A 17,137-nucleotide genomic window follows, 5' to 3' on the forward strand; every position below is an offset into this window, starting at 1 on the left:
ACATTAGCTCATAAGTGGAATGTGATAGAGATTAAGGCCACTAGTTATAAACCGATAATTCTAAGATCTTTAGTTGTAACCGCGCCATAGTGATTAAGCCGTCATCGATCGCACGCCGCACCTGTCTAGCGCTTTGCGTCAACCGCTTTGCGTCTCCGCTTTGCATCTCACCTCCTGCTGCTGCCAACTACATTGCGACATCTCTTGGCCCTGCACTCTATCTTTCTCTAAATAAACTATCTTTTTCGCTTCAATCTGTATTCTCGTAAGCTTGAGCCTTCTCTCGAACCCGGACACCGACGAGCCGATCGATCCGAGCGTCGAGCGAGGTGACCGCGTTACACTCTTTTGAACATTGCTAATTTTTATTAACTTATTATTTTTAATAACTTTTATTTAAACCTGCAAGAAGAAGAAACATTATAAAAGAATTACAAAATTTATCAATTAATTACACTACAGAAACAATTACAAAGAATGGAAAGCCAAGTTGAAACATTTATATAAAATGATAATGTTAATATTAATAATTAATAATAACATTTCAACTTGGTTTCCTATTCTTCTGAACTTATTTCTTTGCCATTCAATTAATAATTAATTAATTTTAGCATTTTTTCCCAATCACAGTTAGATAAAGCTAATTATTTTATATTATATAGATATATATTATATAAATATGTATGAATATGATCTAGAAATATCAAATTGAAATATTCATATAATAAAATGGTAACATTTATATTTTTATATTCATTTTAAGACATATTTTTATACTCTATGTTAATTTTACTCTTAATTTAAACAATTTCATTCACTCATATTTTAATTTCACTTTTAATTTAAACGATTTCATTCACCCATACATATCCCTTTTTGTATTGAGAGTATTGTTTATGTCTCTTTTACATCATTTTTTTATACATACATACTAGATCCTTTTAGGGTATTATTTAATAACATCTCTTTTGATATTGATAACTTACATGTAATTTTTATTTAAAAAATGCTAAAATTAATTAATCAATTGAACGACAAAGAATAAAGTTCAGAAGAATAGGAAGTTGAAATGTTAATATTAACATTATCATTTTACATAAAGGTTTTAACTTGGCTTTAGATTCTTTGTAATTGTTTTTATTGTTTTTATAGTCGTGTAATAATTGACTGATAAATTTAATAATTCTTTCATTTCTTCTTATGAAGAAAAGATATTTATCTATTATAATGTTTCTTCTTCTTGCAAGTTTAAATAAAAGTTACATAAAAGTTATATAAAAGTATCAATGTTGAAAAGAGAAATGATATTCTAAAAGGATCTAATATGTCTATACAAATAAAACAATTAATGATGAAGTTAAAATTATGATTTTAGATGAGTATAAAAATATAACAATGTTACCATTTTATTACATGACATTTCAATTTCAATTTAACATCAAATTCAGAACATTTCAATTTAACTTCAGATTCTTCGTAACTGTCTTTGTAGTTATTCAATTAATTAACTAATTTTAGTATTTTTTCATGATTTTTATGAAAATATGTAAATTAATTGAATTTATTTATTATATGTTCTTAAATAAAAAAATTTTTACCTTGCAATCTTCGGCTCTCTCTCTCTCTCTCTTTCTTTCTCTCTCTTTCTTTCCGTCTCACTGTCTGATTATATATAATTTATTAAGATACTAAAATATCACAATAAACAAATCGCATTAATATTTACTCATAAGCATTATGTCAATGAATTTTTTAATACATTCGATATTACAGTCGATATGACCGCATGCATCAGTGACTCCCTGTGGCGTAATACTTATATATATATATATATATATACATATACGCAATAAAAAATGGTGATAATAGGAATCATAAGTCCCTGTCTATAATAGATGATTTAAGTTTTAAGCCATAAGAAATTGACCAATTACAATCGAATGTGAAAAGAATAAAGAATAAATGATTATGATTGATCAGTTTCTCAAAACTTAAATCATACATTGTAGGTCGGAACTAATAGCTTCTGCACACAAAACGCGGCAACGCTTGCAGCGCCGCAGAAGTCTCCGTAATAGCCAATCAATATCACTTTTCATAAGAGCAAAAGAACGATTGGCTATCGCTGTGACAACTTCCGCCGCGCGGCAAGCATTGCCGCGTCTTGGATAATATGAGAGTGGCAGCGCTGTTTGATTTTCATTTATTTTTCTTTCATTTATTTTTCTAAGATGGAAATCGAAGATGTAAGTAATCCATTATTATATTCATATTTTTTAATTACAAATGAATTTTTTATTTCATCGATTAATAAATCGCATTATACGCCAACATTATGCGATTAATCAATCAATGAATTAAAAACACCTCTTATATATTCGTATAATAGATAACATTTTAAATATTAATAATATAACCTTTTAACTTTAATCTTTAATCTTTTAAAACATTTTAACTTTCATTTCAGGAATTTGATTTATTAGAAGATGGAATATTTTTCGCCGCCGCAGCGCCCGTCGCCGCAGCGCCCGCCGCCGCAGCGTTCGCGGCTACAGCGCCCGCCGTCACAGCACCCGTCTTCGCAAATTCTCAAGGTAATGTCAAATAATAATAATCAGAATTAAATGTTTAAAAGGTAAACTATTTTTTAAGAAAAATTGTATTTTATGTTACAGAAAGACGAAGAGGATCACGGGCGGGGAGGCGAAGACGCGAACATAATTTTTTACAATTTTTATACAAACTAGCCTCCGCCGAGTTCATCATTTTGGTCAAAGAGGGAGAAGAGAAAGAGGAAGAGGAAGAGGAAACAAAACATAAATATAAAGTTAATAAAGTATAATAATTAAAAGTTATAATAAAAATTGAATGAATTAATTGAGTGAATTAAAGTTATAATAAGTTACTATGTCAAAATAATTAAGTATAATAAAAGTATAATAAAGGATAATGATAGATACATTTTTATTTTTAATTATATTTTATTTTATTGTTAAATTTTCTGACAGAAACAATCTTCAAATGATGTTAAAAACGGTTATTGGTTGGATGTTCGATGCTGGCAAGTTTCCGGGAAAATTGCGTCCGCGAACGTTGATGTCTTTAGGATGTCTTTTCATTTCTTTTTTTTTTTGATGCTACCGCGATGTGCTCATTAAATAGCCGCGTGTACTCGAGTGTATGCCGAGTCGTGTAATACAGCAAAGCCGAATATTTTAACGTAATAAGTTGCACATGCTATCCGTAATGCTTGTGTGCGGAAACGGCGAATTCGAATTCTTGTCGTGGCAGCGAAACACGACTGCGTTCTGATGATTCGCGCGGATCATGCGACATTATGATAAACACACAGAAAAAAAATATAGTATTCCAGAATAATTTACATATAGAACGCGAGAGCGAGAGAGAGAAAGAGAAAAAAGAAAGATTATCATTAGTTTTTCAGTATTCTCTTTCTTTCTATACAAGGATATAATATATTTTAAAAATGTTCGCTGTGACCAAGATACACCAGCTCTTTGTTCGCATCGCGAGTGCACTCCCATTAAATCTCGCAGAAGCTGAAAGGCTAGAGTGGAAAGCACGATAACGATCGATTGGAGGTTGCCCGCGAGTTGGATGCATGCGGAAAAGATATATTCTTTTTTGGAGAACCAGCGTAGAATAAATACATAGATCCATCGAAAAAAGCGTGCGCTCTTTAACATATATTCATTCACAAATTAATCGGGAAAGGTATTTTCTGAAGAATATATCATAAATACTTCGAGTCGATCGTCCGACCGTGATAATAATCGACGTTGTAACTCGATATCAAGATTGATTTCATAGCTCGCTGGGATTGACGACGTTGACTGCGAATGCCGAGTTCGTCACCCTTCTGGCCGATCGCACGTGCCACATATTGACCGACGTCACTCGCCGTGCATGTTTTGATGCCAAACTCGAAGGACATATTGCTGTCTGAACTGAAGTGATATCTACTACTCGTCTCGGGGATTGCCTTGCCATCTTTCAACCAAGTCACTGGAAAATTTTTAACATAATTCAATTTACTGATAAAAAAGAAGATTCAGATAAGAATCATTATAAGGATAAAAATTTATATTTCTATCTAGATAAGCTGTCAAACATAAACAAGAATATTTCGTATATATAATTAATTATAAAGTATATTTTATGAAAAATTTTGTTGGATTTAAAAAAATTACTTAAATATTATTTGAATATAATAAATAATTTAAAATTAGTAGTGCTCAGTCTACATTCGATGTCCTTGCTATGTAAAACCATTTTACCTTTCAAAGGCGCAATATCAGTCTTGCACCTGAAAGTAACCGATTCGCCTTCACTCACTGTTGCAGACTGCGGGAATATCGCGAATGCTGGGCTTTTCGGCTCTTCGTTTGGAGCTGGAAGACATATGGAATGAATGAAATGAAAAGTAAAGACAAGTAAAGATAGGAAAAGTAAAGATTAAGATAAGAAAGGAAATAGAATAAAAAGTAAAATTAAAAGTAAAATCGAAATGAGGAACAAAGGTCGTCTTCGCCAATTTTTCTGTGATACGGTTGATAATAACTAGCCGATTTCTCATCGAGTATGCTTAACATGCACAACAAGTAGCTCTCTCCTACATCGTTGAAAGCTTCGCACGTGTAAGTGCCGGTATCCTCGGAGAATATCTCGGCAATGACTAGCTTGTAGATGTTTGCTTCATTAGTGTATTGGAAATCTTTGCTAGGCTTAATCTCCTTATTGTTGTGCAGCCACACTACATCGAACTTTTTCGCACCGATTATACAACTGAGTGTCACAGCCTCGTCTTTCATATACTTGCTTGTTAAATGGTTCACGATCTTCGGCGATTTGTCATCGCTCTGTTTCTTCCCAGCAGCGTTCTCCACGGCAAAAAACAAATCGGATTAAGCATGATGTATCTTTCTATGTTTTTTTAACATTAAAAGTTTCTATGTGTGATTTTTATTTTCATCATTTTTATCTTTTAAAATATTTTTTTTTTGTTAAAGATACGGTTTTGAAATTTTTTTTTTTGTTAATTATGCTCTTTATTCTAATGGAATATTGAAGTCAGAAAATATTGTAAAATTTTATTCTTTATATTATAAAATAAATGTTAATTTAAAGAAATAGAAAGATAAAAAAACAATTGATATTTCTAATCCTTAGAGGTATGACATAGTAAAGCGATATACTAACGAATAAGTTCTTTCGTGGTGTTCCTGGATCGAGATGGACTGCCAGTAGAGTCAAGTTTCTAGCCATATTTTTTTATGTTTCGCTTATCAGACGTATCGCTGATTTTAACACTATCCTGAAATTATATATTTAAAAGCATGTCAATATTGTTTTTTTATTCTTATCGAGAGTCCTTATTTGATTTTATTTTTAAAAAGTATTATGAATACTCGCATCTGTACTTTTAATTATTTTAAGAGGTTTTTCATCTCTGCCGACTTCAAAAAATCGCTAATGATTAATATAAATATATTATATTATTTTGTGTATATACCTTATATAATGAAAATCGTTGTGGAATTCTGTTTGCCATTATATGAAGAAGTGGAGTATCCCAAATTACAACTTACCATGTCATAAACATTAAGAATGATTGGCTCACACGCCATTTTTGGAATCAATTCCTCACTATCTTGTGGATAACCAAACAATTGGGGAAGGAGAGATTACAATTAAGGCCTGACGAAAACATCATTGGGAAGTTTGTAAATCCACACAGGGTTAAAGTTGATTATTAATATCCTATTATATCTAATAAATAAACATGTAATCTTATTATTTCATATATTCTATATATATATATATATATATATATATATATATATATATATATATATATATATATTGGAAGAAATAATAAACTTAAATAATTATCCATGCAAACCGATCAAATAATGTATATATATATATACACACATATATATTGTTATTAAATAGTTTAAGATCAATATAAGTTGGAAATTATCAAATATCAATCTTTAAATTCTTTGTAAATTTTGCAATTATATATACATATATATATATATATGTATGTAATTGTCTAATAATAAATAGTTAATTAGAAATATGATTCAAAATTATAATATATGTATAGTTCTCTAGATATGTTATTTTTTTAATTGACAAATTTTCATTTTTATTCGCTTTGGAACTGATTTTTCTAGAGTGACATAATAAGAGTATGTAGATAAGATTGAATAAACGAATAATATCTTTGTTCTCTGATAAAATGAAAAATAGAACTTACCTGCAAAGTATAAACACAAACATGAGTTACACTCCGAAATTATTACAAATTGTCAAACTCGCCGCGAACGTCAACATCATTGGCCACCACTCGGACATGCAGAAAAAGAATAATAGTAGTATGCAATTTATTAATACTGCTATTGTTTCCTTTTTAATTTTAATATACGCGTATTTATTATTATATTAATACCCAAGAGGTCTAACCAAAAATACCGTGTTTACATCAATCAATTTTATCGACCCAGCGGATAAATCAGGCCGATAAATCAGGGTCACTGCAGGACTCAGCGAACATTGATTCGCTAGATTCTACGATAACCCTGACTTCAGTCTGATAATCCGCTGGGTCGATAAGATTAATAATGACATCTCGTGACAGACGTTGCCGTACAAAGGCGACGATAATGACGTTTCTTAAAGTAAAAATTTCCAAATCGGACTTTGTGTAGCAATATCTCTGCTTGTAGGGCACGTAGCAGAAAAATAAAAATACTCTTATTATGCAAGTCGGACTCAAGCTATCGATCAAGCCTACTTAGAACTTGATCAGTATAGCCGTTATTGAGATTCGATAATTTCAGGTACTCGAACCTCGACGACTCGCGTAAAGTCACACGGCAGTGTTCTCGGTTGACTTGACACCCGAGACACTACCGTATCTCCTGACTACTTGAATTTAATAAGATTGTGATATAACACTTGGGTTTAAAGGAAAATACTTAAGTGCACAGATATGTACTTAGATTTTAATTCTATTTTTTTTATGATACTGAATACTTAAATAAATGCCATTTAGATAAATTTTCCTATATCTGATACTCTTTTTTACCTTTTAATAAAAAGGTAATAATATTACTATTTTTACATCATTTTTCTTCTACATTTTATTATTGTGAATTATAAAATAAATATTTTCTATGTATTGTATAAAATCTTTTATATATTATAAAAGAATAAAACAATGTTGTAATTTACTCCAATTTATGATGAATGAAATTCAAACAATATGAATTTGTGTATAGGTGAACGTGTTGATTTTATTATTCACGCAAACCAAACTCCGGGTTTTTACTGGTTACATGTACGAGGACTTGGGGAATGTGCAGAAAAGCAAATATATCAATTAGGAATTCTCGCTTATCAGAATACTTCTAAATCATCGCTATCATCGAATCCAGGATATTCGTTTCGCACATCTAGTAATGTCGTGAGTATAATATACAGAAAATTATAAAGTAAATTATTTAAAAAAATTATAAATTATATTTTAATTAAAAAGTATACTGTGACCGCCGCCCCTGAAGACCGTCCCTCGTAATGTAAATTACTAAATATTGAGCGCCAGACAAGAGCACGTGCCACTCATTTATGCAAGGAAGAAAATCGCAAACTGGATCTTGCATCACAAAATTTAAATTCACATACTCTAGATGATAGTCCAGCAGCTCGATTTGATGGTAGAGGGGGGAGTTCGCTAGACGGGGCGTGAGAGGGAAGGAATCAAAAAAATGATGCAACAAAAATTAACTAAGTCTAAAAGAGAGACTAATAACTAAGAGAACAATCCGGATGCCTTTAATTTCGACTCGAATCATTACATTCCCTTATCTCGATTGTCCGCTGATGACACGACACATTTCGAAAAGTCTCGAATCTCATAATGACAAAGAACTACACCAAAAATCTTTACACTAAACAAGTAACACGACGGTGCGATAAGTAATCCGGAAATATCCGCGGTATTCTCAGTACGATGCTTTCGCCTGATGATTCGAGCTCGGCAGCCCTCCTCCGATCCTCAGCTTAATCCTCTTGTGCTTATTATTCCCTGGCTTCTGCGTTCACTTATTTTCACCACTTCACAGAAAAGAATAATGTGTCCTCGCGAACCCTCGCGACATCGTGGTGGTCGTCATCCCCTCTTTGCATATCGATCAGCGCCGCAGCGCGATCAGCCATTAGATTTTTAGATTTCGGCGCTGATCCTAGGCCCGCGTTCCGCTGACCCCGCGGGAGATTCGAAGGCTGCGATTCTTTAGCTCGATGGAGCTTGACGGTGACCCCGAGGATCCTCCTAGTACATCGGTCTTTTCGATGAGAGGAGACTGTCTCTCCCGGCTCAATTACTCGTCCTCGTATTCCTCGGTTCGTTTTCTTCCATGTGGGATCTCCTCACAATTTCGCGAGGAGTAGCGCCTGCCCTCTCAATCGCCCTTCGATCCCGTGCGAGCTCTCGACTCCTGCAAAACGTCGCACTACAATACGGGGACTTGTTTACCGAAAAAGAAATTCGGCAACTATTTAGGGCGATACGATCTTATAATTCTTTGCATCCGGTGGCAGTGGCATCCTCTTCGAATTCGGATGTCGCGAGTTGTCATGGCAGGTGGTCGCACATGAATATCGCGGCAGTCGCCAATCTCATTAATTAAATCTAACATTGTAGAAGCCCAACTCGAAACGATAGTAATGAAAACAAGAAGAAGACAAGAAAATTCGCGCACGCGAAAATGATGCACGCAGATTGTGTTACTCGTAGCTTGCCTGCGCTCTTGTCCTTGAAAAGGGTGAACGCAGGACCCAGAAATGCTTCGAATCGAAATAGCTAAACCTTGTGATGGGCGGTCTCAGGGCGCTATGTCATAATACATATGTATATTGTAATGTGTGTGCGTGCGTGCATATATTTTTAAGAATTAATAACTCGTTAACTATTGCGAAAATTGCAAAATGGTAGACATGGCACATACAAATGACTTTTTAAATAAAAATAAAATATAAAATATAATGTATTTCACTGTAAAGTTCTTTTTATTTTATTAAATTATTATAGAAATTGGCACCAGTTCTTATCACGTCTTTTGTATCACTATAAAATTTATTACTAAAAAAAACTTTTGTAAATGAAAATTTTTGTATAAAATTCTTTCTTTTACATAAATAAGAAAAAAGGCGCATGAATTTGGCGTTATTTTTTACCTTTTTTAAAAGGTAATTATTTTAAGATATCACTCATTTTTTTAATAACTAATAATATCTATTATTCAGCATATTTGAAACATTTTTATACTTTATATATACTAAAAAGAACATACAATCAATAATTATTTTTTAATAATCTTTTGTAAAAAAAATATACACATTTTTTTGTTCCTAAGCCATTTTTTCTTATTAATTTGCACATCATCAATGTCTATCCATCCATTAGACGTTTCATCTCTATATATACTTTTATAGTGACCATCTTCAATAGATGATCCATTGAAAAATGGCATTCATTACCTTATAATATTGTTCCCCTGTACTGATATTGTAATTGTTGGTACTGCACGCAAATTAAATTGATCTGTTTTTATTAATTTATCATTTTGTTCTCATTTTCTGAAAATAATTGTAAATGAATTATAAATACTTCTCGCGTCAATGTTGATTTATTTTTAAATATTATATTTTTCTCTGTATAATTTTTACATAGGTCATGAGAGTAATACCATCTCGAAAAAGTAATATTTAATAAATCATCAAGATAACTGTTTTTCCTTAAATTAATAATAGGCATTGAAATAAGAATATTATCATTAGTAATAACAATTGTATTATCACAAGTTTTGTACACAAGTTTTGTCATATAGTGGAACCTATTTGATGCTTGACTAGATTTTTACATAATCATATTTTTCACAAATAGCTATGAGAAATTCAGATGCATCTTGTTTTACATAGCTGGAAAAATTACCTCCTAAATCTTGTCGTACAGTAAATATATTCAAATATTCCGTTTTCGATATTCCGTTTTCATATCGATTCATTAATATACCTAAAATTTAATTTATCAGTCAAAAATTTGTTTTCTAATAACATTTGAATGCAAAAGACATTGCAAAACTGCATTTGCTTAAGACGAAACTTTATCCTTATTTTGGGACCCATGTATAGCCCAAACAGTATTTTTTTTAACTGTTTCATGTGATTCTTGTTGCAAAAGAAATAACTTTTAAATAACTTTTATAATATATTATATATATATAATATTATGTAACATATAATATATATATATATAATATAATATATTATATAATAATAATAAAATGTATTGTTACGTCATGTCGACTACACGACTACTAGACTTGTTTTTTGGAAATTATCAAAACCCATTGATAAACACGCAGGCCGCCGATCACGTGTCTAGCGATTATTAGAATCATCTATTAGCTTTATCTTAGAAATAAACCCATGTCTCAACCTTTCAAAATTTGTACGCATGCAGTTGATCACGTAAACAGTAATAATGAAATAAAAAATATTTTAAGAGTAAACACATGACTAGACTTTTCAAAATCTATTCCTGACAAATAGCATGCGTGTAGTTAGTCACGTAGACAGCGAAAACGAAATAAAAAACATGAAAATTTTCCTTATTAGAACCATATATATAGCGCTCTTCGAGAGTATAATATTTAGTTCAGATAGTTTATTCGATTCATTCAGTTCACTCGCGTCCATTACCCTCAGTTTAGTCAGTTCGCTTTGTACGCCCAGTACTCCTGGTATACTACTGTGATCAAATATAAATGAGATTTTTGTCATACAATGAAAAATCTTTATTTATTCTTCAAAATCAAATTCGTCGCCTTCAAAATAATCCCCTCCCGATGCAATACACTTATGCGAACACTTTTTCCAATTCTCGAAACACTCTGAAAACTCTTCTTCCGGAATGGCCTTCAATACTTTTTCGTTTCACTTCAACGCGACGCGTTGAGTTTTTCCAAAAAATTGAGTGTTTTTGGAACCAAATGAGATTTGACTCTTCTCAAGCACAAATGGTCTTTCAAAATAGTCTGGACTAATCCAAATGAAATGTTTACAGTATCGGCAAGTTCTCTAATTGTCAATCGATGATTTTGGAACACCAAATCCTTGATTTGTTTCACGTGTTGTTCATCAGTTGATGTTTTTGGTCATTTTTGATTTGGTTCATTTTCTACGCTTTCTCGACCATCTTTCAACATTTTATATCAGTCAAATCTCTTGGTCTTGATAGAGCTTAGTCACCAAAAGCCTTCTGCAACATTCTGAACGTTTCAGTAGCAGAAATTTCATTCTGCAAACAAAATAAAATACAATTTCTTTGCCCAACAGAATCACACATCGTAAAAATCGAAAAAAATTTTGGAATATTCACAAAAACGAGCGTTCACTATTAAACAAATGAAGAGAATGACATGAAATTTCACACAGATGTCAAAGACAGTACTACCAACTTAATCAAAAAAATATTTGTCAGAATCGATGAACCCGCGCAGTTTAAATTTAAAAATCTCGTTTATATTTGACCACAGTAGTATATTACATTCTGATTTGAAAGTCAGTCACTACAAGTAATCTAAGGTCTTCCCGGCAATACCGCTCGTACACACATATCGTTTTCCAGATTCAGCAGAATAATAAATTGGAAGGTTCCAATAATTTGTTATTTCGTGTCTTTTCTTCTATATATTTCTTTTACTTTCGTTCCTTCTTCCCTCTTCCTCTCACCTCTCTCTCTCTCTCTCTCTCTCTCTTACTCTCTCTAATCGCTGTGGACCTCTCGGGTTTCTAAATTTTGTAGCAGACCCTTGAAGGTTCATAATAGCCGAATAATCGGCGAACCTTTTCTCATATTCTCTTCTTTTTTTTCCTTAATATGGCTCTCACTTCGTAGTGAACTGATCAAAAGCACCATCTTCTAAACCGACACAGTCTAAACGTTCTCTCAAACAAAATCACCGGAATACCCAGGCTCAACGCGCGATTAAGAACACTGCTATACAATCGAACCGAACTTTAACAGAACCAGCTGAACTACTACAACTAGATTCAATCATTTCAGCTCCAGAATCTCCCTCTAATCTCTTTTCCCAATTTTTCCCTGATTTACCTTCCGATCCGCTGGAACGTTTAATGTATGCGATAGAGCCAAGCTATTCCCCGTACACGATCCGAATCACAATCTCCCATCGATTTCAGTCTTATTCTCCTTCCTTAGGTCCTTAGTTCCATGACGATCAACCCTTTGTTGTGTGGATCGTTTTGGGAAGGGATCGACCTGAGAATTGACTGCGAGGTTTTCATTGTCGAACACAAACACTTTTTGTTTCTCAATAAACTTTATTAAACTGTATACTTTGCACTTATTAATTCGGATCGCGACAGACGTGACGGCAATACAAAATCTTAACGAATCCCGCTCCTAGCACTAATTTCCTATTTTTATCCTGTTTCCTTGCAGCGTAATCATAATGATCGTCAGCGTTCGCGGTATATCTCTAGATCGCGCGGCAGCTTTCGTAAAGACCGCGCAACCCGGTTTAGAAATTGACATAATCTACTTAAGGCATAAGATTAAGTGAAGTGATTACAAAATAAATACATGGTTACACTTTGGAAATCGCTATCAATTAATAAAAGTAATAATAATCGGATAATAAAGTGTCGCTCGCTTGCCGCAACCCGCTTCGTCAGCGGTGGGCGCGATTGCGTTTCTTGGCACTCGCGACACTTTTTCCCCGATTTGGAAGAAGAATTCTCCCGTTCACTCGATCTAATAACCTCACCTCCAGAGGAAACTCAAGACTACTCCCTTCCTTAACACTTCAATGTTAATTTTCATTTACCTTCATACACTTATTGTTAATCTCATGACGAAAGTATTGATATCATTAGGTTAAGTTAATTGATAAATTATCATTGTACAACTGAGTAAGATCATCGTTTAAAATTGAATTCATACGACCTTTCGTTGAAATCCTACTCGATGATCTCCGTATTAATGTAACACCCGCGATATCACACACATCCACACTCATACCCACATGCACACGCACATGCACATACCTGCGGACATATTATCTCTTTTTGTCTCTTTAAATTATGTATAATTTAATGTTTATTAAAGAATTAATTTAGATTTTAATTTTTTTTTTATTTCTTTTAGAACCCTCGTCTTCTTTCCGCTATCTAATTGCACAAGGTCTGATAAAAGGAATTACATTTCCAAAAACGACCGACGAACGTACGTCTACGTCACGGTGTCATAGTGTTTCCTTATCCGTTGATCCAGTGTCGAGACATAAACAGTATGTTTTGACTCGAGGGTTCACGTTTCATGTTTCAACGCTTGACTCTCGGGAGAGCAACTGTCCTACTGAGCCCATTCATCGTTCATTTCTTAATTTTTTAATTTTTTGAGGGTTGGACCTAATAGAACTCGAAATTTTTGAGGGCTCGTTCGGGATGAAAAGTGCGATCCTTTGAGCGGGAATGAATACGAGGTCGAATTCAAATAAATCAGAAGTAAATGAACTTTATATACTCGGTTTAGAAAGTGACGGTAAAACAAATCAAACAAACAAAGCACATTAAAAATACACACATCCATCAAAATCCTTTCCAAACACGTTACCTTTTCCTTGGAGGATAACTCGATTGCAGGGAAGCAATTTGAAACCGTTTGTGAGATGTTTGAATCTAATATTTCAGTAAACAAAACTTCAATAGTTAATAATTCCAATAATTTTACCGGAAACCATAGGATAGAAAATCTAAAAATGATGCAGAATAATTCTTTCGCTATATTAAAATACGCCAATGAGGCCGTTCCTTTCTTTGACGGCCAGAATATTCTACTAAGTTATTTTATCGAGGGATGTGAAGAGACTAAATCTATGTTATTACATGAAGTCAAATCACAATTCGTCAAAATTATAAGAACTCGAATAGTTGAGAAAGCTCGCCGTACTATCGCAGATCAGGATTTTGATAATGTTATTCAACTCACAAATTATTTAAAACAAATTTATGGTTTTACAAACGTATATCAATTGTAAGGTGAACTAGGCTCTATCTATCAGAAAAGTAATGAAGATGTTGTAACTGACGCAAATCGGGTAAAGATTTTAGGAAAGTAAATACTAGAAGCCTATCGAAATTCCGGGAATTTCCTCCCAGAACACAGTATCATAGACTCGTTAAAAAGAAATATGTGTAAATGTTTTATTAGAGGTCTAAATCCGGAAATCGAACAAAGAGTAGCTAGAAACCTCGACGTCAAGGAAATCGTGCCCGATGCATTACGCATAGAAAGAGAATTAGCGCGCGATGTCAGATTTGCGCCGCAGACAAGGTAACATTCCGAAAACATTAAATGTTGCCATATTCCGAGAAACCTGAAATTTGCTACAAAGACGGACATTCAGCTAGTAATTGTAGGAAACTTAATCAAATTTCTTATCAAAATTATAGTAGATTCGGGAATATGGGAAATGAAATACTGATTTGCCAAATTTGCAAAAAGCGCATTAATACATGTCGACTTCGTGATCCGCAGTCACGACGATCTGTTAATATGATACGTGAAAATACGATCATTTTTGTCGATTGTGTTCGAAATCGAGCCATGATGCCAAAACGTATTGTACGAATAATAACAACCAAAACAAACCTTTTTTTGATTTGTCAATGATGCGACAAATCGAAACACTCGGCCAGTAATTACTGGAAAAAACAGAATGACCATCAGACGGCGAAAAACAAATTAAAAATCTCTTATCAAAATTGCAATAACTTTGGTCACACCGCTAAAAATTATTGATCTAAACTAAACAACAAATCAGATTATTTTCCATATTCGGGGGCTCGAGCCATGCTTGATGTAATCTCTCCTGTCGTACTCCAGGAGGATTATTTATATATTTGCCAATGGCGTTGGAGGGTGTCGCCGTTGCAGTTCGATCTGCATCCATCGAATAAGAGACTAACATCGCTCTGGAGTATCGATCGTGGGGATTCGAGAGAATATACACACACATATATATATATATATATATATATATATATATATATGTATATTGTAATATATGTATATGTGTGTATGTCATTGTATTGTTGACGTGTTGTTTTAAACACGTTATTGCGATAAATATCATCACATGCCTCGGTAGTCGAAAGGATAAGATGCCTGCCCGGTAAGCAGGAGATCCAGGTTCGATTCCTGAGATGGTATTTTTTCGTAAAATAATTACGAGTTTTCACGACTGGTTCGTGGTCGGGCCCCGCTGTGGCGCACACCCTCCCTTCCATATTACCGTTATTCTGCGTGATCGGTGGCCCGCGTGTTTATCAATAAATTTTGGTAATTTCCAAAAAACAAGTCTAGATATCCGATAACGAAATATTAGTCAAAAATAATAGACCATTCTTGAAAGAGAAGAAGCGTGTAGTCGACATAACAATAGATATTAGAGTATATATTATATATTACAGTATTACTTATTATTTTATATGACACACGTTATATCTTTTATCGTCCTTTTTTATTAATACACACAACTTCACACGAAAGGCATCTGTCAAAGACGTATAAAAAAAAATGAGCGCTGCAAGAGCTGTCATATAGAAGCATTCACTAGCGGACAGAAAAAAAAATCACCGTCGACGACCAAGACGTTTCTTAAGATTTACTAATTTGAATTTTGTGTCGTGATATCTCAGTTTGTAGGACACGAAAAAAAATAAAAATACTTTTTTTACATAATTTTTTATATAATATTTATATAATTTTTTTATATAATTTTGTAACGATACGCCTTCATCGCACCGTTCTAGCTTAAGTGCGACTGGGCTCCGCGCCCGAAACCGAACATACCGACCATTGCGCGCGCGCCCGAACCCGAACACACCAATCATTGCGCGCGCAAATAACACGCGCCCATCACGTGCGCACCGAAATATCACTGACGACCCGCGTTAGTTTGCAAACCGTAAAATAACCCTCAATGGCGGGTATATAAACCTGGCCGATTTTCGAAAAAAGGACCAGATTGATCCGAACCTTCGAACCATCTCTGACCGATATTCAGAAATCGCGATCAGGCATTCCTGATTTCCGCCGAGCATACTCGACACTGATATCATCCCCTGCAAAAGTGAGAAAATGGGAATAGAATTCTCAGTCTTAATGCTTCCTTCTAACGATACAAGCAAACCGGGGCAGAGCATTCTCAGTCCCCGACAAGCATACTTGTTACTCATTTCTCTTATTTCCCAATCCCGAGACGGAGCATTCTCGGTCTCACCTCTTCTGCCACACGAGCCTCCGGGGCAGAGTATTCTCAGCCCCCGATAAGCATGCTTGTCTCTCGTGTAATATCCAATAGCAGGAGCGAGCATTCTCACTCCTGACTTTCGAAAGCATATTCAGCCCGCGGCAGCAACGGATAACGCAGCGTACACCATGAGCATTACCGACAAACTGCCGTTCGACCAATCACGTATCTGCAATCTACGCAACCATTAGGTCCCGCCGTAGATCAATCACTCGCCTCGACGCACGCGCCTCGCATTCTGAGTACACATCGCACTTCACACGCCCGGCACGACATAAACTATCGCACGCCGACAACAACGCTAAGCGAATCTATTCCGCTGAGCGTATATATCCACACTAGCACTTTAAATAAATACTTATTTATCCAACTTCTGAGTCGAATAATTTTATTAACTTCCGAATCCGGCAATCGACGAGCACGTTCGCACAATCGAACTCGCACAACACCACCTGACGAGGACGGACCATTATAATTTCATACTCAGTTATCGATTAAGCGTAGTTAGAACTTAATCGATGCAGTCGTTGCTAAGATATGAAAATGTAGACCGAGTTCTCGCGAAAAGAGAGCCACGAGTCTCGCCGCCATTCTACGTGAGTGATATTTCGGTGCGCACGTGATGGGCCGCCATTCTACGTGATTCACTACGCGTGAACTTGGCGTCGAGACACTACCCATGTCTCTTGATTTATTACGCATAA

At 34.3% G+C, this 17,137-nt stretch overlaps 3 protein-coding genes across 3 annotated transcripts in view; 2 read left to right on the forward strand and 1 right to left on the reverse strand.

Moving 5' to 3' along the window:
• Nucleotides 1–1,639: 1,639 nt before the first annotated feature.
• LOC148938122 (uncharacterized) lies at nt 1,640–2,896 on the forward strand. The gene is made up of 3 exons (XM_089079644.1): nt 1,640–2,246; nt 2,468–2,594; nt 2,676–2,896. The coding sequence occupies exons 1-3, from the start codon at nt 2,232–2,234 to the stop codon at nt 2,840–2,842; spliced, it is 309 nt and encodes a 102-aa protein (XP_088935770.1). The 5' UTR covers nt 1,640–2,231; the 3' UTR covers nt 2,843–2,896.
• Nucleotides 2,897–4,213: 1,317 nt separating this feature from the next.
• LOC148938123 (myosin light chain kinase, smooth muscle-like) lies at nt 4,214–4,909 on the reverse strand. The gene has a single exon (XM_089079641.1). It carries the CDS (start codon nt 4,830–4,832, stop codon nt 4,512–4,514), a length of 321 nt encoding a protein of 106 aa, XP_088935767.1. The 5' UTR covers nt 4,833–4,909; the 3' UTR covers nt 4,214–4,511.
• Nucleotides 4,910–7,294: 2,385 nt separating this feature from the next.
• Nucleotides 7,295–17,137, forward strand: part of LOC105426408 (multicopper oxidase 3-like) — a 202,114-nt gene continuing 192,271 nt past the window's right edge. Inside the window, exon 1 of the mRNA XM_089072931.1 lies at nt 7,295–7,495. Within this exon, the coding sequence (XP_088929057.1) occupies nt 7,295–7,495 (201 nt within the window). The remainder of the gene's footprint in view (nt 7,496–17,137) is intronic.

Source organism: Pogonomyrmex barbatus, unplaced genomic scaffold (genome assembly GCF_055798465.1).
Source record: "Pogonomyrmex barbatus isolate J1 unplaced genomic scaffold, ASM5579846v1 scaffold1, whole genome shotgun sequence".
In the NCBI taxonomy this organism is placed as follows: Eukaryota; Metazoa; Arthropoda; class Insecta; order Hymenoptera; family Formicidae; genus Pogonomyrmex; species Pogonomyrmex barbatus.